At 42.3% G+C, this 22,913-nt stretch overlaps 2 protein-coding genes across 3 annotated transcripts in view; one reads left to right on the top strand and one right to left on the bottom strand.

The window, feature by feature from the left end:
• The window catches only part of Rad9b (RAD9 checkpoint clamp component B), a 70,118-nt gene extending 59,992 nt beyond the window's left edge, over nt 1-10,126 (bottom strand). Inside the window, exons 1-4 of the mRNA XM_045132116.1 lie at nt 10,088-10,126; nt 7,812-7,882; nt 1,516-1,665; nt 1,199-1,313 (exon numbers count right to left, since the gene is read on the bottom strand). Of these exons, the coding sequence (XP_044988051.1) occupies nt 1,199-1,313; nt 1,516-1,665; nt 7,812-7,882; nt 10,088-10,124 (373 nt within the window). The 5' untranslated portion in view covers nt 10,125-10,126. The remainder of the gene's footprint in view (nt 1-1,198; nt 1,314-1,515; nt 1,666-7,811; nt 7,883-10,087) is intronic.
• A 224-nt stretch (nt 10,127-10,350) lies between these two features.
• Vps29 (VPS29 retromer complex component) lies at nt 10,351-22,667 on the top strand. 2 transcript variants are annotated; one of them, XM_004670969.3, is made up of 5 exons: nt 10,381-10,429; nt 12,515-12,526; nt 16,388-16,579; nt 21,553-21,788; nt 22,195-22,667. In XM_004670969.3, exons 1-5 carry the CDS (start codon nt 10,427-10,429, stop codon nt 22,310-22,312), a joined length of 561 nt encoding a protein of 186 aa, XP_004671026.1. In that variant the 5' UTR covers nt 10,381-10,426; the 3' UTR covers nt 22,313-22,667. The 2 variants fall into 2 exon arrangements, with proteins under 2 accessions (XP_004671027.1, XP_004671026.1); XM_004670970.3 differs by lacking the exon at nt 12,515-12,526 and having other exon boundaries at nt 10,351-10,429.
• Nucleotides 22,668-22,913: the final 246 nt, after the last annotated feature.

Below are 22,913 nucleotides of genomic sequence, written 5' to 3'. Positions count from 1 at the left end.
AAAAGAGGCAGGTATATATAGCAAAAGGCAGACAGAGATAGAATGGGCATGCCAGGGCCTGTAGCCACTGCAAATGAACTCCAGATCCATGCACCACCTTGTGCATCTGGTTTATGTGGGTTCTGGGGAATCAAACCTGGGTCCTTTTGCTTTGCAGGCAAGCTAACCACTAAGCCATCTCTCTAGCCCAGTATTTATGTGTTTTTTTTTTAATTTTACTTATTTGAGAGGGAGAAAAAGAGAGAGGGAGACAGAGAATGGGCACATTAGGGCTTCCAGCCACTGCATATGAACTTCAGACACAGGCACTACCTTGAGCATCTGGCTTACATGGGTACTGAGGAATCTAACCTGGGTCTTTAGGCTTTGCAGGCAAGTGCCTTAACCCCTAAGCCATCTCTCCAGCCCAAATCATTGATATTTATAGAGAAAATGTAGATATTATAAATGTACACAGAAATAAAAGACATTATAAAGATAAGCTAAAATTAAGATCTATAAAATAAATTACAAAAATCAGAAGATCTTTCATAAGACTATGAAAAAGAATAGGACCAAGTTTACAGATATAAATGTTTTTTGAGACAAGCTTTCCCTATGTAACTGAGGCTAGCCTGGAACTAGACATATACCTCAGTCTGGCCTCAAACCTGTGATCATATTGTCTTAGCCACTTGAATACTGGGCTTACAGGCCTGTGCCCCCACACCCAGCTAAAGCATCTTTTTATTTATTTATTTACTTGAGAAAGAGAGAGGCAGACAGAGAGGAACAGATAGAGAGAAGGGGCATGCCAAGGCCTCTAGTCACTACAAACATACTCCAGATGCATGTGCCACCATGGCTTTTATGTGGATACTGGGGAATCAAACCTAGGTTCCTAGGCCTTGCAGGCAAGCGCCTTAACCTCTAAGCTATCTCTCCAGCTCTAAAGCAACCTATTTAACTTCAAGCAAACATTTACAAAAATGTTTTATTTTGTATACAGGTAAGGTTCAAGCAAGTCATAGAATGAAGTAATGCCAACCATCTTTACAATACCTCTTCAGAGACAGGTGATACCTGTCCTGTTGCATAGCTTGATATACCCCATATCCTGAGCAATGATGCTATGTAAAGTCTGGACGAGTCAGAATATCCTAAACATAAAAGCATTAAGAAGAAACGTACTGTGCTAGACAACTTTGGATACACCTACCATGTTTGCAGAAGAACTGAATAACAACTCTGCACTTATCAGGCCTGGTGAATATTTTACACATCTCTACATTTCTTTCAAGAGAAGTCACACATCTAAAGATGGGCAGAATTGACTGTAAAACAAATATAGTACACACATGAAAACACATACTGAATACAGCAGATTGATTAGCTTTTTCAAACATAGCAAATGTCTGTGTGTACATAAATGACAACACTTATCCTGCATCCCATGTAAACTGCCAAGTGTAGAATAGGTATATATCCTATACAATGACCATGTCTCTTGTATAAGAGAAAACTACCTATATTTACCTTGATAGCCAATTTGCAGTTTAAGTTCTGTGGTGAATCACTATCGTTTGTTGTCATGGAGGCTGACCACTGATAATGTTGAAAGAACACGGGAGTGAACAGGACATATCCATATGTGGACTGACAAGAATTCACAGCTCTTAGAGCAAGCTGGAAAAAAAAAAGTAAGTTAGTTAGGAGAAAACCAACCTCCTTTAAGTAATAGTTTAATTTTTAAAATTCTAGAGCTGGCCATGGTGGTGTATGCCTTTAATCCCACAATTCTGGAGGCTGAAGTAGAAGGAATGAATGAGTTTGAGGCCAGCCTGGCCTAGAATGAATTCCAAGCCAGCCTGGGTTAGAATGAGACACTACCTCAATAAAATAAGCAAAAGCTGGGGAAATGGCTCGACAGCTAAAAGGCACTTGCTTGCAAAGCCCACTGTTGTGGGCTGGATTCCATATTACTTTGCATAAAGCTGATGCAAAAAGTGGCCTGTGCATCTGGAATTCACTTATAGTGGCAAGAGACCTGGGTGTGCCTCTACTGTCTCTCAAATTTAAAAAAAAAAAAGCCGGGCATGGTGGCACATGCCTTTAATCCCAGCACTCGGGAGGCAGAGGTAGGAGGATCGCTGCCAGTTTGAGGCCGCCCTGAGCCTACATAGTGAATTCCAGATCAGCCTGGGCTAGAGGGAGACCCTACTTTGGAAAACCAAAAATAAATAAATAAAACAAAAATTTGATTACATAGTTCATATTACAAATATGTTCAAATAAGGGCTGGAGAGATGGCTTAGCGGTTAAGCGCTTGCCTGTGAAGCTTAAGGACCCCGGTTCAAGGCTCGGTTCCCCAGGTCCCACGTTAGCCAGATGCACAAGGGGGCGCACGCGTCTGGAGTTCGTTTGCAGAGGCTGGAAGCCCTGGCGCGCCCATTCTCTCTCTCTCCCTCTATCTGTCTTTCTCTCTATGTCTGTCGCTCTCAAATAAATAAATAAAAAATGAACAAAAAAAATTAAAAAAAAATGTTCAAATAAAACCATGGGATGTTCTGTGGACTGCACTATATAATGTGTATTGAATTTGCACATGCACATATGTACAAATATCCATATTAAATACATATATGTATTAGACCTAAAATTTTAAGTATTGAAATCATGAAACAAAATGTACAGGGGCCTTAACTTTAATATATGAGGTGATGGAGGACGCTTCAGCAAACTGGCCACCACACACCTCATCTAAGGGGAGAAGCCCGTTACTCAATTGCAGCCATTCTGGAATTATAAATCCAAAATTGTCAGGTCATTTTTTGTTTTTCGAGGTGGGTTCTCACTGTAACTCAGGCTGACCTGGAACTCACTATGTAGTCTCAGGATGGCCTTGAATTTACACCAATCCTCCTATCACACACGGCTAGAATTTCTTTTTAGTATTTTATTTTTATTTATTTACTAGAGAGAGAGAATGAGCATGCCAGGGCATCCAGCCACTGCAAAGGAACTCCAGATGCATGTGCCACCTAGTGCATCTGGCTTATGTGAGACCTGAGGACTCAAACCTGGGTCTTTTGGCTTTGCAGGCAAGTGCCTTAATCACTAAGCCATCTCTCCATCCAGCCCCCAGCTAGAATTTTTTTTTTTTTTCCAAGGTAAGGTTTCACTGTAGCTCAGGCTGACCTGGAATTCATTATGTAGTCTCAGGGTAGCCTTGAACTCACAAGGATCCTCCTACCTCTGTTTCCCAAGTGCTGGGATTAAAGGAGTACACCACCACTCCTGGCTCTAGAATTTTTAATAGAAGGGGAAAATTAAGATTTTATGTGTCCGAGCATGGTGGTGCATGTCTTTAGTCCTAACATTTGAAAGGCTGAGGTAGGAGAACTACCATGATTTTGAGGGCAGCCTGGACCTACAGAGTAAGTTCAAGGTAAGCCTGGGCTAGAGAGAGGACCGACCTTGAAAAAACTACAAGCTGGGCATAGTGGTGCATGCCTTGATTTCCAGCACTTAGGTGGCTGAGGTAGGAGGATCATTAAGAGTTAAGGCCAGGGCTGGAGAGATGGCTTAGCGGTTAAGCGCTTGCCTGTGAAGCCTAAGGACCCTGGTTCGAGGCTCGGTTCCCCAGGTCCCACGTTAGCCAGATGCACAAGGGGGCGCACGCATCTGGAGTTCATTTGCAGAGGCTGGAAGCCCTGGCGCGCCCATTCTCCCTCTCCCTCTATCTGTCTTTCTCTCTGTGTCTGTCGCTCTCAAATAAATAAATAAATAAAAAGAGTTGAGGCCAGAGCTGGGCGTGGTGATGCACGCCTTTAATCCCAGCACCCGGGAGGCAGAGGTAGGAGGATTACTGTGAGTTCGAGGCCACCCTGAGACTCCATGGTGAATTCCAGGTCAGCCTGGACTAGAGCGAGACCCTGCCTTGATACTCTCTGGCCCCCACCCCAATATATTATTATTATTATTTAACAAGAAGATCAGGTGGAAGAGCAATGAAGTGGTTCACCAGATGTTCCACTAAGGCCTCTGAAGAAAAGAACCATCTCTGTCCTCTGCAAGGGCAAATATATGTGCATGCATATACCACACACCAATTTTTTTTAAATTTTTTAAAATTTATTTATTTGAGAGCTACAGACACAGAGAGAAGGACAGATAGAGGGAGAGAGAGAGAATGGGCGCACCAGGGCCTCCAGCCTCTGCAAACGAACTCCAGACGCATGCGCCCCCTTGTGCATCTGGCTACCGTGAGACCTGGGGAACCGAGCCTCGAACTGGTCCTTAGGCTTCACAGGCAAGCATTTAACTGCTAAGCCATCTCTCCAGCCCCACACACCAATTTTTTAAAAAATATTTTATTTGGAGGCTGGAGAGGTGGCTTAGTGGTTAAAGCACTTGCCTGCAAAGCCTAAGGACCCAGGTTCAGTTCCCCAGTACCCATGTAAGCCAGATGCACATAGTGGCCCATGCATTTGGAGTTCATCTGCAGTGGCTAGAGGCTCTGGTGTGCCCTCCCTCTCTCTTTCTCAACTAAATAAATAAAAATAAAATATTAAAAAGAGTGTTGCCCTATTCTCTGTGATGTTTAAAATTTTATTTATTTATTTATTTATTTAAGAAAGACAGAATGGGCATGTCAGGGCCTCCAGCCACCACAAACTCCAGATGCATGCACCACTTTGTGCATCTGGCTTAACTGGGTACTAGGGAAGTGGACCTGGGTCCTTAGGCTTTGCAGGCAAGCACCTTGACCACTAAGTGATCTTGCCAGCCTCACGCAGTAATTTTTTTTTTAATAACAATAATACACCAGTCTCAGTTACATAATAAGCTGGAGGTTAGCTAGGGCTACATGAGATTGTCTCAAAAGAAAGAGCCAGGCATAGTGGCACATGCCTTTAATCTCAGCCCTTGAAAGGCGGCGGTAGAAGTGAGGGGGTGTAGAGTTAGAGTGAACTGGATCCCTGAAGGTAAAAAGGGCAAGAAAAGCCGGCATGCTGGTGTATGCCTTTAATTCCAGCACTCAAGAGGCAGAGGTAGGGGGATCACTGTGAATTCTAGGCCACCCTTAGACTACCTAGTGAATTCCAGGTCAGCCTAGGCTAGACTGAGACCCTACCTTGAAAAAACAAACAAAAAATAAAGGGCAGGAAAGTTTGCACTTGCTAGAAAGCAAAGATCATCTGCCTTCTTATCGTTTGCCTAGTTCCCGAGAGACCAGTTTTCCACAATCAGGACTCTTCCTGGGAGGGAGATCTTTCATAGGATTTAAACAGTGTGGTTGGGGCTGGAGAGATGACTTAGCAGTTAAGCGCTTGCCTGTGAAGCCTAAGGAGCCCGGTTTGAAGCTCGATTCTCCAGGACCTACGTTAGCCAGATGCACAAGGGGGTGCACACATCTTAGTCTGTCTGTCGCTTTCAAATAACTAAATAAAAGTGAACAAAAAATTTAAAAATATATATTTAAACATTGTGGTTAAATATATATAAACATTAGTGCCAGAGTTAATCTCTTCCTGAAACAGACCCTAGCCCTAACCAACCAGCTGGCCCTCTGGTTCACCTGAGCCAAAAGACAGCCCCCCACCCTAAATTTATAAATCCCTTTTGCAAGTGGAGGGCAGTGGCTTGCTCTATTGCTTGTTCTCTCTCTCTCTCTGTCTCTCTGATCACTTGGGAACTTCCAGCTGTGGGTGAGTTTTTCCCTCCAGATGGGCCTGGGCTGGGGCCAACTGGGAGGAATCCCCAGTCCTTACTCTCCACATGGGTTCTTTATCCCCTCCAGCTCCCCACATGCTAGGTATTCCTAGGAATGTTCTTTTCTCTTTTCTTTCCATGCTTTCTTACCCCAGATCCATATCTGATCACATGGACTCCTGAGCTACACATGGCCCACATAGGCTTTTGGGCTCCACATGGTGTACTTCTCCCCTTACCTCCCACCCTTTGTAAAATCTAAATAAAATATGGTATTTTAAAAATCATTCTCTTGGGCTGGAGAGATGGCATAGTGGTTAAGCGCTTGCCTGTGAAGCCTAAGGTCCCTGGTTTGAGGCTCAATTCCCCGGGTACCAGTAAGCCAGATACACAAGGGGTAGCATGCATCTGGAGTTCTTCGCAGTGGCTGGAGGCCCTGGCGCACCCATTCTCTATCTGCTTCTTTCTCTGTCTGTCGCTCTCAAATAAATAAATACAAATAAACAAAAAGAAATTTTAATCATTCTCTTGAATCTGGAATTGGCAATTCTTTGGTTAGTTTGCAAATATGAACTCAGGGCTTGGGGTTCCAGGATGCACCCTACAGCCCCAATTTCCCTGTTACAGAAGGATCAGTGTAAGTTTGAAGCCACCCTGAGACTATATAGAGTTCCAGGTCAGCCTGGGCTAGAGCAAGCCTCTACCTCTGAAAACCAATAAAAAAAGAAAAGGCAAGAACAAAAGAATCAAATAATTTAAATTTCGAGGAAAGGTGATGGGGATAGAACCCAGGAACTTGTGGATACTAAGACCTGATACTGAGTTATGCTTCCAGCCCCTTGGATTTGCAAAAACACAGTGCAGGCACCACAAACCAGTTGGCAGGGATTTCGAATTTTCTATGCTTTAAGTATATTCAGATGTGTAAAATAAAGATGAAAGGTGAAAGAGGTGATTGCTAAATTGCTGAATTGGATATTCAATTTAAACTGGGATTTTTCTTTTTAAAAATATTTTATTTTTAGCTGGGTGTGGTGGTGCACACCTTTAATCCCTGCACTCAGAGGTAGGAGGATCGCCATGAGTTTGAGGCCACTGTGAGACTCCATAGTGAATTCCAGGTCAGCCTGGGCTACAGCAAGACCCTACCTCAGAAAACAAACAAAAATATATATATATATTTTTTGCTGGGCATGGTGGCGTATGCCTTTAATCCCAGCACTTGAGAGGCAGAGGTAGGAGGATCATCATGGGTTCAAGGCCACCCTGAGACTACATAGTGAATTCCAGATCAGCGTGGACTAGAGAGAAACCCTACCTCGAAAAAAACCAAAATAAATAAATAAATAAATTTACTTTTAAATTTATGAGAATGGGCACACCAGGGCCTCTAGCCTTTGCAAATGAATTCCAGATGCATATGCCACCATATGCATCTGGCTTACGTGGATACTGGGGAACTGAGCCAGGGCCTTTAGGCTTCATAGGCAAGTGCCTTAACCACAAGCCATCCCTCCAGCCCATGGGATTTTCCTCTCTTCCTTTTTCTTTTCTTTTCTTTTCTTTCTTTCTTTTTTTTTTTTAGTTAATTAGTTAAGGGTGGTGTCATTCAGGCTACTTGCAATTTTATAATCTTGGTTCAGCTAATCATAGTGCGGGAGATTATACATATGCACCACCATGATACCTGGTTTGGACTGGGATTTTTAAATATCTCCTCTTGCCTTACCTTAATACATGTTCTATTAATTAACCTTCTTTTAATTTTTTTTTTGGTCTGGTTTTTAAAGGGAGAGTCTCACTCTATCTCAGGTTGACCTGGAATTCACTATGTAGTCTCAGGGTAGCCTTGAACTCAGAATGATCCTTCTACCTGTGCCTCCCTAGTGCTGGGATTAAAGGCATGCGCCACCACACCTGGATGCCTGGTTTAACCTTCTTTGCTTTTGTTTGTTTCATTCTGACACAGGGTCTCATAAAGCCCAGGCTGGCATCCAACTCACTATGTAGTGAGGCTGGCCTTGAATTCCTGATCTTCCTACCTCTGTCTACTAGATGCTGAAATTACAGGCATGTGCCATCACATGGTACAGGGAGGGGTAAACATTCTTACTTACACCTTTCTCAGATGGGTCTAGCCACAGCTCATCACTCACTCGTGCTAGAGTTTGGATTGCTTTCCCAAATACTAAGGAGAAAAAGAAAGGTGTTGCTTACATTCTAACAAAATAAATCACAGGACTCCAGATAAATTTGTAAGAACAGTGAGGTCGGCTGAACAATTTGTTCCTACAGGTCAAACTCTTCAATTGATTCTCAAGTGGACAATTTGTCCCTACCCTTTGGGTCAAATTCCCAGAGAGGGAAAAAAGGTCTTTCTGTTTGGACACGGCTCATCAATCAACTATTGGTTTTTTAGAAATTGTTGACCACTGTTGTACCCAAACCTTACAGTTTATTTTGTAATGTAGCTCAGCCTGGCTATGCCATTCACTTTGGGCTTGATCTCAGCAAAAGGCTGAGAAATTATAACCATTTACTCTGACTCATGGGCTGTTAATGCTATAGTAACATTCAGCCTCCCCTTGCTTAAACCATGATGATCTCAACTTTGATTCTGTGACAAGTCCTATCAAAATAAATGTAAACAACATCATGAGAAGAATTCATTGCAACGTGTTGGCCAAATTTATGTTGAGGTAATTGATATGGACAATGCCTTTGAATCCCCTTTGCTGAATATTTTTGAACAATTTCCTATTAACTGATTATGATGTATTAACTTTTGGTTTTACAACAGACATCCAAAATACATACACTTGAGATAAGTTGTTCAATTGATCCATACAACATTTTATAGACAATTGCTGCCTTCCTTTAAAAGATAGAGTATATCTTAAAGTATACCTTTTACAGACAGAGTAAGGGCTCAATGAGTTTGTAGAATGAGTGGCATGACAAAATTCAACTATTTTCTTCTGCAAACCAATTTCCATGTGTTTGTTTTGTGCCCTCACCCATGGAACCCAGAGCTTTTGCACATCAGGCAAGTTTTCTACCAGAGCTACACTCCCAATTCAGTAATTTGTATGAAGGGGACTGGAGGGCACCACTGTGTGGAGGCGAGTTTGAGGTCTAGTCTTCTTCAATCACACTCCTCTATTGACTGAGGCAGGGTTTCCGCACTTGAGCCCAGAGCTTGCTGATTTGACTAGTTTAGCTAGCCAGCTTGCCCAGGGGTAACCCCTCTGTCTCCCAAACCCTGGGATTACAGGTGATGACCACCACGTCCAGTTTTCTCACAGGTTCTGGGGGTCTGAACTCTGACCTCATATTGCCAGGCAAGAAGTATATCCACTTAGCTGGCTCTCCAGCTCCCTTCTTTTTTTCTTTTTTGAGGCAGGCTCTCACTCTAGCACAGGCCGACTTGGGATTCACTATGTAATCTCAGGGTGGCCTTGAACTCGTGGCGATCCTCCTACCTCTGCCTCCCAAGGGCTGGGATTAAAGGTGTGCGCTACCATGCCCGGCTTTCATTCTTTTTTATTACTCAGCTCTTCATGTGCATTTTCCATTTTATGCCCACAACAAACACTCTCAACGAAGGTGCATATATCATTCCTGTTTTCTGGTTGGGGAAGCTGAGCCTCAAAGGGACCTAGTGGCTCGTTCAAAATCATGCATTTAAAGTACAGTAAAGCCGGCTGTGGTGGCATAAACCTTTAATCCCAGCACTCGGAGGCAGAGGTAGGAGGATCGCTGTGAGTTCAAGACCAGACTGAGCAACAGAGCCTAGCTTGGGCTAGTGTGAGACCACACCTCAAAAAAATGAAATAAAATAAAAGCAGTTGATGGTCTGGGGGATGGTTCAGCGGCTTAAGGTGCTTGCTTGCAAAGCTTGCCGGCTCAGGTTCAAATTCCCAGTACCCATAAGGCCAGATGCCTTATGTGATGCCAAAGTGGCGCAAGCATCTGGAGCTTGTTTGCAAGGGCAAGAAGTCCTGGTCGGCCCACTCTCTCTCTCTGCTTGCAAATAAATAAAAATAAAATAATAATAAAAACCCGGCAGAATCCCAAGCATGATGTTTTCCTTCAACTTCTCCCCCACAGAGTACAACTCGGCCCGACTCTGAGGTCCTCACTCATTTCACGGTCACCGTGAAAATACTCCACATAAATACGAGGCAGGTAGACCGTCACCCTCCAATCGAGGACCAATAAGGGCCTCGTGTGGCGGCCGGCGGCGGCGCCCAATGCTTCGTCTGTCTCCTCAGCCATTTCGGGGAGGGAAAAAAAAAAAAGGCCGAGGAAGAACTGGAAGACGATAGACACTTCACGTGAGGACGTTGGGCTTTCCCTCGTCTACGTAGCACGGCAAGAAAGGCCGCTCCACCTTTCACCTGAGGGCCGCTCATCCTGCACGTCAGCATGGCTACCCGCGAAGCAGGCGCGGTGATGACCGCGCGCCTCAGCCGACGGCCACCAAATGCCCGGATGTTGTCCGCACTTTTCGGACCCTCTTCTATCCGGCTTTCCGCTCTTTCACAAAGCATAGCTTCGCTTTTTTTTTTTTTCCTGGGAAAAGACCCGTGCGGGCCTCCGTCGCACGGTCTTCGTGAGCCTCGCGTTTCATTGGTTGTGTGTAGGGGGGGGGAAGGTGGGCGGGTCACCGAGGAGCCCGAGGAAGAGGGCGGCGGCGTTCGTGGGCGCTGTTGCGGAGCCCGGTGACAGGATGGTGAGGATCACGGCGGCGGACCCCGAGGCCCGGCTCTCGGCGGCCGCGCTACGGAGTTGGGAGGCTCGGGGAGTGTAGGGGCGAGGCCGGGGCGCTCGCTGCGCTGCGGAAACGCCCTGGAAGGGAGGCTAGGCTGGGTGCGGCCGACCCCGGCCCCGGCCTCGTCCCCTTCGCCCCGGGGCCGGAGCCGGTGGCTGTCTGCGGCCCGTCCTGTCACGAGATCCGCACGCCAGAGCGGGAGCTGGGGCGTCGGCTAGGGAGCGACGCTGCCTCCCGGCTCGGGGGTGCAGACGTCTCCCTGAGGCTGGGCGGCCTTCCCGCCGGTCGGGTGTCGTGGGGGACGCTGGCCTTCGTGCAGAACGGGAAGGAGGGAGAGGGGCCGGCAGCCTTGCTCCCTCCCCCCGCGCCCCTCTGAAATGACGCGCAGCTGCCATTGAAATGTGGCGAGTGCGGGGACGGCGGCCGGACGCCCCGTTCCCTCCGGCTGCTGCGGCCCTTAGAGCACTAGGCCAGCGGTGGCTCCGAGGGGTTGTTGGCAGACCCTGGCCTTGCTCGTTATCACCCTCCGCATAGCTTCCCGTCCCCTACACCTTCCTGAATAAATCAGATTTTCCAAGGCGCCCTTGGCTGTCCAACCGTTTCCAAAGGGGTTCCGATGGCCCTTGTTTTCTGTGTTGGTGGAGGTTAACGGAGAAGGAACTTCCTTCCTTAAATGACTACATTCTAGTCCCGCCAATGTGCCAGCCAAAGAGCTTAATGCTTTTTAGCCTCTTGAACGGCTTTAATCCCACCTGATTTTTTGTTGTTGTTTCTAAACAATTCGGTGTAAAGTACACCAGTGTAAGGCAATTTGGAGACACCTAAGCGAGAAGAAATAATTACTTGCCAGGATCTGTCATATTCATGTTTCTGACGTCGTTTTGAGAGGTGAATACTTTTTTTTAGTTAAGCTGTCCTGGAAACCTCACGTTTCAAATGACAAAAGGGAAAGAACCGGGGAAATTTTAGGATTTCATCAATTCTCTTAGGAGTGAACACACTTATTTGGCAAAGGAGAGAGGCATTCAACAATGTATAATGTCCAAAGTCTGTGGATCCCAAATATAGATGGTGGTTTCCCAATTTTAGCAGCATGATCATATTAATTTTTACTCTTTATTTTTAGTTTGACATTTTCATCACGTGATAATGTGAGACTATACACCCTCCAAAACAGAATAAATTAGCTGTAACATAATTTTTCACTACTACAATCCTAAACATAAGAGAATTAAAATCAGTAAACCTGAGGAATAACAGACCTCAAACTCCAGAAAATCAGTTTGAGGTCAGCCTGGGGTAGAGTGAGACCCTACCTCACAAAAACAATGGTACCAAAAATCCAGGAAGTCTATTACTGATGACTTTTTCAAGTTTTTTTTATAAGCATTCTAAATTACTTTATATTATCATAGAAATGAAACAGAATAAGGGCTGGAAATTAATGCTAAAACAAGATTTGAAAAGGTAGAAAAGCCAGGTGTGATGGTGCCCACCTTTAATCTTTGCAGTGGGGAGACAGGGTCATTGTTGAGTTCCAGGTCAGTCTGGGCTAGAAGTGGACCTTACCTGGGGTATGGGGTGGGGAAGAGAAAGCAAAGGCAGAGAAAAGCTAAGCCTGGTGTGGTGGCTCACAGGGAAATCCCAGCACCTGGGAGGCTGAGATAGGAGGATGGCCATGAGAGTTTGAGGCCAGTCTGAGATACAAAGTGAGTTCCAGGTGAAGCATGGGTGAGTGAAACACTACCTCAAAAAAAAATTAACAATGCAAAAATTCATAAACTGTATGTGTGTGTGTATTTGCATCATGTTCAAAATAAAGCAAGTTCTTTCAGAATTGTTTTTAGCACTCCTGATTTTTTTAACATTTTCTTTCATAACATTCAGAAATCATTAACAGCTTTTTGCATATTCATTTGTTATCTTTTTCTTTTTATTGCTTTCTTTTAACATTGGTCATGTTTCACTCTTTTTTTTGTTTATTTGTTTTGTTTTGTTTTTTCTCTCCATTCCCCTGTCTGCAATCAACCTCTTCATTCCACTAAGGCTGGGCACAGAGTAAGTTTCTTCTCTTAAGGCGGCTACTAACAATGGTGGTTGGGTGGATGATCATTGACTTGGTTTCTCACCCTCTTAAGTTTTATCAACTAGGAAGTGTTACCATGCTTTGTTTGGTTATTTCTTTAGATGAATTTAACAAGACTACCATCTCCAGGATCTTTTTGCTGCCTTAACTAACTTTAATGTATGGCTAACCTGATTTGTCAGTGTGGAATTTAGGCAAGAACACTCTTTGACATGTGTTAGTAGGACTATTTATTTCTCTTATAACTTGGTCACCAATGAAAAATCAAGAAGATTCTGTCCCAGTATAGATCCTTAATTCTCTTGAAATAATTTCTTTGTGGTCATTCATACAGTTTTAGCTTCAGAATAGTAGTAGTCTTGGATATACTTGGGGATAATGTATATGGCACTTGGTAGGATTTATGCCTACTTAGTCATGATAAAGTTATCATGCTTCACTAGTGTTCTTTCTGGTACATTTCAATTGAACATATTCATTTTTAGTCCCAAATGTTTTCATCTTGTTCTAGATGTATCCCCTTTTATGAATTTGGAGAGGTTTTTTTTTTTCTTTTTAAGGTGGAAATTATTTTTACCTTTTTCTCAAATGCCAGCTTCCCACATTAACTTTGTACCCCATTCCAAATCTGAAGGGATCTCCCTCTAAAATGAATATTGTTTTGTCAAGGTATTTTTATATTGATTATATGAATGAGGGTATATACTTTGTAGTGTTATTTAACTTTAGCTAAGATCTGCATTAAAACAATATAGACCATTGAACAAATATCTGCTGAAACTACTCTGTAAAGAATAATTGACTCTTTCAAATTGTGCTAATTTTTAAAAAAATTTTTTATTTATTTGAGAGCGACAGACACAGAGAGAAAGACAGATAGAGGGAGAGAGAGAATGGGCGCGCCAGGGCTTCCAGCCTCTGCAAATGAACTCCAGACGCGTGCGCCCCCTTGTGCATCTGGCTAACATGGGACCTGGGGAACCGAGCCTCGAACCGGGGTCCTTAGGCTTCACAGGCAAGCGCTTAACCGCTACGCCATCTCTCCAGCCCGAAATTGTGCTAATTTTGTAACCTCATTACTTCAGTTACTCTGTGTCCTGATGATAGTCCCTTTCCTTTCAATCTTCTTTTTTTTTTTTAATAGGTTATTCAAGGTAGGGTCTCACTCTAGCCCAGGCTGAACTGGAATTCAGTATGTAGTCTCAGTATGGCCTTGAACTTATGGGAAATCCTTCTACCTCTGCCTCCTGAGTGCTGGGATAAAAGGTGTACACCACCATGCCTGGCTTTTGCCATCATTTTCATTTTGTTACTTGATGAATCAAGCTTGTTTCAGTAATCATTCTAATTTAACACATTTTAAAACAATATTTGTGAGAAAGAGAGAGGGGGAGAGGAGAGAGAGAATGGGCATGCCAGGGCATAAAGCTACTGCAAACAAACTTCAGAGGCTTGCGCCACCTTGTGCATCTTCCTTATATGGGTCCTGGGGAATCAAACCTGGGTCCTTTGACTTTACAGGCAAGCGCCTTAACCGCTAAGCCATCTCTCCAGCCTCCACATTTTGTTTTTGAATAATTTACAAAGTCTAGTGGCAAAACTATTTTTCTGTCTTCTGTTAAATATTCAATATTTTCTCTGATGATAATAAAGAATAGTTACTTCTTTAAAAAACAGTTGCGCATTTGCGTTTATGAATGGGATGTCTCATTTGAGGAAAACCCTGTATAGAATATAAGTGCTTATATTGATCAACATGCAAAATCTGTTGCCCTTTGAAGGATGGATTTATCTTTAAAGGATTATGAAAATAATCTTCTGGCCAAGTGTGTGGCTCACGCCTTAGTATCAGCATTCAGGAGGCTGAGGTAGAGGGGTCACCATGAGTTTGAGGCCAGCCTGGGACTGTAGGGTGAGTTCTAGGTCTGCCTCGGCTGAGACCCTCCCTCTAAACAAACCAACCCACCCAATATTGTTAAGTAACTAAGTTTGATAAATTTGGTAAATCTTGACATTTTTAAATTAAAATTGGATTATATATTATATTCTAATATATTTAAGATCAGATTTTATTTTTGCCATCTGAGACAAGTTGCAACTCTTAACTCTTGCTAAATTCATCATTATTTAACTGACTTTCCTGTATTGTTTTGATTCTGTAATGAACAGGAGAGATTGTGAGAATGATTTTCTTAAGTTTACAAACTGAGCTGAGTGCATGTAGGCAGTTTTATCCAGGCAATAAGAATATGACAATGAAGAATTCTAATGAAGGAAAGTGGAGATATCAGAGGTTGTAATTCAAGGGGCTGGAGAGATGGTTTAATGGTTAAGGTACTTGTCTGTGAAGCCTAAAGGACCCGTGTTCCACTCTCCAGATCCCACATAAGCCAGACACACAAAGGTGAGGCACAGTGCACAGTCGCACATGCCCACTAGATGGTGCATTTAGAATTTGATTGCAGTGGCTGAGGCCCTGGCATGCCAATTCTCTGTCTGTCTCTCTCTCTCTCTCTCTCTAAAAGAAAAGAAGAGAAAAAGAAACACAAGCTTTTATACCCTGTGACATATAGCTAATAGTTTGAAGTAACAAGATTAGTAAAATTTTGTTTGTTATTCTCCAGCTAAATCTCAGTGTAGTATGCATAAATTATTGTTGGGCATGGTGGCTCACATCTATAATTCCAGCACTCTGGAGGCTGAGGTGTGAGGATAGCCATGAGTTCCTAGCCAGCCTAGGCTACAGTAAGATCCTGCTTCAAAAAAAAAAAAAAAAAAATTGTAGAGATATTATCATAACAGTCTTCAAAAATGCCAAATGTTGGTTCAGTTCAGTTTCTATGTCCCAGTAACATACTCCATTTGTAATTTTTGATTTATTCACTATCATTTAGTGTAATTGTTTTTTAAAACTTTTGACACAGCTTCCATAAATATAAACAATATACCTTGATTGTAATCCCTTCCCACCACCTTCCCTTTTCCCCTGCTGTAATTGTTTTATTTAGTATAATATGAATCTTTTTGTATTTGTTTATTTGAGAGTGACAGAGAGAGAATGGATGCATCTGGCTTACATGGGTTACTGGGGAATTGAGCCTCGAACCAGGGTCCTTAGGCTTCATAGGCAAGTGCTTAACCACTAAGCCATCTCTCCAGCCCATGAATCTCTTTTTTTTTTTTTTTTTTTTTTTAAGAAAGGCCCCTCTGTCTCTCTCTTATTTTTAGCTTTTCAAGGTAGTGTTTCATTGTAGTCTAGGCTGACCTGAATCTATATAATCCTAGGCTGGCCTCAAAATCATAGCAATTCTTCTACCACACTCAGCTAGAAAGGTCTCTCTGTGCATCCCTGGCTGGCCTTGAATTTGTAGTCATTTTGCCTCTGCCTCCTGAATCCTGGGATGACAGGCATGTACCCCTATACCCATCTAATTAATTGCTTTATTTTGCTTTGTTTTTTCAAGGTAGGGTCTCACCCTAGCCTAGGCTGGCTTGGAACTCAATCTGTATTCCCAGGCTGGCTTCAAACTCACAGAGATCCTCCTGCCTCAGCCTTCCAAGTACTAGGACTAAAGGCATGTACCACCACCTTAGAATACTTGATTTTATTCTTGGTAAATAAAATAAGACAACTATTGATATCCAAAATAATAAGACTTATTTAGAACAGAGTACCATATGTGTATTTGTTTAAACTTTATAGGAATTGAATAACTTCTGCTCTGTTGGGTTCTGGAATTTCTGATTAAATTTAAAGGGAATTATGGGAGGAGAATGTTGTTTTTTGACATCATGTTTAATATTATGCCTTCTCTCACCTTGACACTTTAAAGTTGGTATTGGTATTAGGAGATCTGCACATCCCACACCGGTGTAACAGTTTGCCGGCTAAATTCAAAAAACTCCTGGTGCCAGGAAAGATTCAACACATTCTCTGCACTGGAAACCTTTGCACCAAAGAGAGTTATGACTATCTCAAGACTTTGGCTGGTGATGTTCACATTGTGAGAGGAGACTTCGATGAGGTAATGTATTTCTCTTTCCCTTCCTATTTATTTCTCTTTCTTTGTTCTCATAGGAACCTCAGTCAGTATTAGAAAGCTTTGTCTAGCACATACAAGGCCTTGGGGTTAATCCTTAATAGCATATAAAATATTTTTTTCAAAAATATAAAATAGGAGAGGTATCCATTAGGTTATGACCAAAAGTGTTTTAGATTTTGTGCTTTTTCAATTTGTGGGATATTTAAATATATGTAATGAGATACCTCAGGAGTACAACGCAGGTCTAAAACATGAAATACATCCTTATCCACATAGTCTGAAGGTAATTTTATATAATATTTTTTTGTGTACTTGTGGGTTTTTTTCTTTTCTTTTTTTGGTGGGACACAGTTTTGCTGTGGTAGCCTTGACCTCAAATGTGAGGTCCTCTTGTCCTGGCCTCTCAAGTGCTAGGATTACATGTACCACCATGCCTGGTGGTCACACCCACATTTGTGTGTGTGTGCATGCCATGCAACAGATTGGTCCTCTTGTGCCAAGGGTCTTTCTTACTGTCAGCTGGCTTGTGAGCTTCAGTATTCTGACTCTGCCTCCCATTGCCATAGGTGCATTGGTGTTTGTGGACTTCTGTGTCTGGCTTTATTTGGGTGCTGAGGATCCAAATTCAATGGCAAGCTTGCAGGATCAAGCGCCTTTGACCACTGAGCTACCTTCCTATTCCTGCACCTACAGTTTGACCACTTGTAGTGTTGTGTGGCCACTAAGAAACATTCTAGATTTTGAAGCATTTCTGGGTTTTAGAATTTTTAAATTAGGGATGTTAAATCTGTGTACCACACATGCCCCATTCTTACTGTTGGAAAATCACCAATTTAAACTACATAGTAAATATATATAAGTATTTGTTCTGATACTAAGTAAAAGTGACTTTGTGATTACATTTAAATTGTTTTTCATTATGAACTCACTACCCCCATGTGTAGTACTACTGTATTCCAAGTTGCCTTATCACTTTCCTTGGTTATGTCTTCCTGACCTTGCCCCCTTCCAGTTTATTCAAATACCAACTAGCATGATCCGTTTCTTTCTTTTTTTTGGGGGGGGGGGTGGTTTCAAGGTAGGGTCTCTCTCTAGTTCAGGCTGACCTTAAATTTACTATGTAGTCTCAGGGTGGCCTTGAACTCACAGCAGTCCTACCTCTGCCTTCCCAGTGCTGGGATTAAAAGCATGTGCCACCACACCCAGCTTTTTTTTTTTTTTTTTTTTTTTTTGAGGTAGGGTCTCACTCTAGTCCAGGCTGACCTGGAACTCATTCCATAGCTCTAGGCTGGCCTGAAACTCACAGTGATCCTCCTACCTCAGCCTGAGTGCTTGGACTAAAGGCACTAGGATGATGCTTTTCAGTGAAGTGATAGACATATCTCCTCATTGCTCAGCTGACAACTTGCCCATAGCTCCTATTCTCAGGGGTTGATTCCATCACAGGACAGTCCAGGGACAGAACTGTTGTCTTGAGTGTGGTGCTTACACAGCTGTAAGTACTTGTTGAAACCCACTGAATTCTGTGGTTAAAAAGGTGGTTTCAAGGGCTGGAGAGATTGCTTAGTGGTTAAGGCACTTGCCTGTGAAGCCTAAGGTTCGATTCTCCAGATCCCATGTAAACCACATGCACAAGGTGGCACGTGCATCTGGAGTTCATTTGCAGTGGCTGGAGGCTCTGGCGTGCCCATTCTCTCTCTCTCTCTGCCTGTCTCAAAAATAAAAAGGGCTGGAAGGATGGCTTAGCAGTTAAGGTGTTTGCCTACAAAGCCAAAGGACCCAGGTTTGATTCCCTAGGACCCATGTTAACCAGATGCACAAGGGGGGGGGCGCATGTGTATGGAGTTTTTTGCAGTAGCTGGAGGCACTAGCATGCCTATTCCCTCTCTCTCTCTCTCTCTTTCTGTCCTGCTCTTTCTCTGTCAAATAAAAGAAAATGTTTAAAAAATAAATAAGTTGATTCCACTCTACTTATGAAACCTAGCCTTAATGAAAAGAAGTCAGGCCAAACATTGTGCCTTACTTAGAAGGCTAAAGCAGGAGAAATGTTAAGCCTGGGATACAAAGTGAGATTCTATATGAAAACAAACAAAAAGGAAATAAAATATCAGGTGTTCTGAAATTTCTACTTTGCCCACTTCCCACTAGTTATATAATGATATTTTGGGCAAATTACTTTCTTTTTTTTTTTGGGGGGGGTTTTTCCAGGTAGGGTCTCACTCTGGTCCAGGCTGACCTGGAATTAACTCTGTAGTCTCAGGGTGGCCTTGAACTCTCGGCAATCCTCCTACCTCTGCCTCCCCAGTGCTGGGATTAAAGGCGTGCGCCACCACGCCCAGCTTAAATTACTTTCTTTTGATCCTTAGTAAATTACTGGGATAGTTGATATTTTAAAATGCCTGCCAGTGATTGCATGATTTAGAATAATAAACCCAATTTCAATGTGAAAATTGAAATGTTGTGGCACATGTCTTTAATCCCAGCATTTGGGAGGCTGAGGTACGAGGATCACCATGAGTTCAAGGCCACCCTGAGGCTACATAGTAAATTCCAGGTCTAGATAAGCTGAATTTCACTTTTTAAAAACTTTTTGTGTGTATATGTGCACTTGCACTAAAGTTTCTTGTTACTGTAAATGAATGGTGTCTGGCTTTATATAGGAGGCTGGGAAGTTGACCTTGGGCTAAACAAGACACTACCTCAAAAAAAAAAAGAAAGAAAGAAAGAAAGAAAAATCCAAACCTTATATATATTTTTTGTACTGGGAATCTAGTGTTTCAGCAGTTACTTAACTTGGGGACTGGAAAGATAGTTAAAGCAGTTAAAAAACACTTGCTTGCAAAGCCTACTGGCCCAGGATCAATTCCTCAGTACCCATGTAAAGCCAGGTGCACAAAGTGGCACATGCTTCTGGAATTCTTGCAATGGCAAGAGACCCTGACATACCCATTCTGTCTCTTTCTCCTTGAAAAAAAAATTTTAATTATTTAACTTGGTTGGTGCTTTTGAAGGGTTCCTTTATACCAAACCTAAATGGACTGTTTTTGTTTTTCGGGGTAGGGTCTTGTTCTAGCCCAGGATGACCTGGAATTCACTATCTAGTCTCAGGGTAGCCTTGAACTCACAGGGATCCTCCTACCTCTGCCTTCCAAGTGCTGGGATTAAAGGTGTGAGCCACCATGCCCCACTAAATGGACAATTTTTTTTTTCCCTTGAGGTAGGGTCTCATTCTAGCCCAGGCTGACCTGGAATTCACTATGAAGTCTCAGGGTGGCCTCGAACTCACGGCAATCCTCCTACCTCTGCTTCCCAAGTGCTGGGATTAATGGTGTGCGCCACCACACTCAGGCTCTTTTTTTTTTTTTTTTAAAGCAGATTTAAGAGAGTTTCAGTGAACTACGGGATGGTGATATGGAGGTGAAAGATACAGAGACAGAAAATGACAAACTGCTTGTTAATTTAGAATATAAGGCTAATTTATTTAAAAAATATGTTGGAGCTGGGCATGGTGGCACACACCTTTAATCCTAGCATTTGGGAGGCAGAGGTAGGAGGATCACCCAGAATTCGAGGCCACCCTGTGACTCCATAGTGAATTCCAGGTCAGCCTGGACCAGAGTGAGACCCTATCTTGAACAACCAAAAAAAAAGTTAGGTTTCTATTTGTGTTATGTTAAAGGTGATTAGCAAGTGTTGAATTTCAGTGTTTTGTTTGTTTGTTTTTCAAGATAGGGTCTCACTAGTCTAGCCCAGGCTGACCTGGAATTCACTGTGTAGTAGGGTGGTCTCGAACTTATGGCGATCCTCCTACCTGTCGTCTTAGTGCTGGGATTAAAGGCATGCACTGCTGAATTTCACTTTTTAAAAACTTTATTTGGGTGTGTATGTGCACTTGCACTAAAGTTTCTTGTTACTGTAAATGAATGGTGTCTGGCTTTATGTAGGAGGCTGGGAAATTAAACCTGGGCTGGCAGACTTTGCAAGTCAGCACCTTTATTTAGCCACTGAGCCACCTTCCTAGAAGCCCCTGAATTTCATATTTAACTTATTAAATTCACCAACCTTGGAGCTATAATACCAGTCTGGATCTTTTTTAATTTATTTATTTATTTATTTTTTCAAGATAGGGTCTCATTCTAGCCCAGGCTGACGCCAAATTCACTATGTAACCCTAGGGTAGCCTCTAACTTACCGCCATCCTCTTCCCTCTGTCTCCCAAGTACTGGGATTAAAGGTGTGTGCCACAAACCCATAGGGTTTGGATCTTTTGGGCAAGTTATTCTAACCTTTTTTGCCTGAAATAGGGTTAATAACTATTAAAATCTGGGATAATAATTTGAACATATCCTAGCTTACAGGTCATGTGCCAAAGTTTGAAGAAAATCACAAGTTTAAGGGAATAATTATTATTTAGGGCATGCACAAAAAAACCCATGTACAATAGAAATAAACACTATGAAGAGGTTGCTTGACAAATTGCAAGTTAACATTGAATAAATGACATTTTAAGCATAATTGCTGTCAGAATAGTTTTTGGCAAGTGTGTAGTCCTGTGTGTATATATATGTGGACACTGTATGGAGGCCTCAAGTGGTGTTCCTTAAGAACATCATCTACCTCCTTTGATACAGGGTCTCATTGGCCTGGAGCTCAGTAATTTGGCCAGTGAGTTCTAGGGATCCTCCTGTCTCCAGTGCTGGGGTTACAGGCACAGGGCACCATGCCCAGTATTTTACGTGGGTACTAGAGATAAAACTCAGGTCCTCGTGCTGAGGAGGCAAGTACTTTACTGACTGAGCTATTTCCCCAGCCTGTGAAATCAAATAATTATAAACTTACTTGTTATAGATACTGTATCAAGACATCCATATGAAGCTGAATATTTAAGAAAATTGATTTTTTTAAGTATCATTATCTCTAAAAATTTTTTTCTTTATGTCTGTTTCTTACGTTAGAATCTGAATTATCCAGAACAGAAAGTTGTGACTGTGGGACAGTTCAAAATTGGTTTGATCCATGGACATCAAGTTATTCCGTGGGGAGATATGGCCAGTTTAGCCCTTTTGCAGAGGCAGTTTGATGTGGACATTCTTATCTCAGGACACACACACAAATTTGAAGCATTTGAGCATGAAAATAAATTCTACATCAACCCAGGTTCTGCCACTGGGGCATATAATGCCTTGGAAACGTAAGTAATACACTATTTAGGAATCTGGAGCTTCAGTAATGTTAATAATTACATGCCTAGTATTCATAACAGAAATAACCTTTTAAACAAACAAATTTATCCTTGTTTAGCAATCTTTCTTTGCTATTGTTCCTTTTTATAAAATTTATTTGAGAGAGTAAGAGAAGGGAAGAGGGAGAGAGGGTGCAAGAGAGGGGGGGAGCGGAGAGAATGGGCATGCCAGGGCCTCTAGCCACTGCAAACAAACTCCAGACACATGTGTTACCTTGTGCATCTGGCTTACATGGGTCCTGGGGAATCGAACTTTGGTCCTTTGGATAAAGATTTCTCCTTTAGTTCTACTTTAATTGAAATTTACAGTGCTGTTGCTTTTTAGTATCACTAACATTATATATTTTTCTTCCAGAAATATTATTCCATCCTTCGTGTTGATGGACATCCAAGCTTCCACAGTGGTCACTTATGTCTATCAGCTAATTGGAGATGATGTGAAAGTAGAACGAATTGAATACAAAAAATCTTAAAGCCAGGCCTATCTTGATAATTTTTTTTTCATTCCCTGTTCAAATTAAACAAACACTTAAGAGCCAAACAATTATACCACTTTTATAATATTTTGCAGTAAAATGTCTTCTCTGTTAATACATAATTGCTCCAGGCTTCTTGTAAACTATAATAATATTTAGTCTGCACTACATGGGTTCTATGGAGAAAAGTCCACCAAGTAAATGGTCACATGGTAAGAAAAATTTATCTGTAAATATCTTCAAAGTTGGTATTTGGACTTTATTACAAACCTAGTGCATGAAGAGAAGTAATCTAGATTTCCTGTATGCATTTTTCTCTTCTCTAGTAATAAATGTTTACCTTTCATTTATACTTCTTGAAAGTCTGTGTTTAATTTTTTTCCTATGTTTGATTTAAAAGCATAATGGAAGACCAAAGGAAACTAAGTATTAGCATTAAAGTTTTAACCAAGTGTGGTGGTACATGCCTGTAATCCTAGCATTCAGGAGACCTACACAGGAAGACCCAGAATGTGAGGCCAGCCTGGGCTATACAGTAAGATCCTGTCTTAAAAAGAAGAAAAAGAGGATGTAGATGACATGAAATTTCCAAGCTCTT

Source organism: Jaculus jaculus, chromosome 13 (assembly GCF_020740685.1).
Source record: "Jaculus jaculus isolate mJacJac1 chromosome 13, mJacJac1.mat.Y.cur, whole genome shotgun sequence".
NCBI lineage: Eukaryota > Metazoa > Chordata > Mammalia > Rodentia > Dipodidae > Jaculus > Jaculus jaculus.
The sequence above is the reverse complement of the archived record's forward strand: the minus strand, read 5'-3'. Positions and strand labels throughout refer to the sequence as shown.

Bases quoted from the DNA above. Each gene is read 5' to 3' on its own strand.
- Vps29 (XM_004670969.3), top strand. The intron at 16,580-21,552 runs GTAATGTATTTC...TTCTTACGTTAG, and splicing joins TGAGAGGAGACTTCGATGAG to AATCTGAATTATCCAGAACA. The intron at 21,789-22,194 runs GTAAGTAATACA...TTTTTCTTCCAG, and splicing joins GCATATAATGCCTTGGAAAC to AAATATTATTCCATCCTTCG.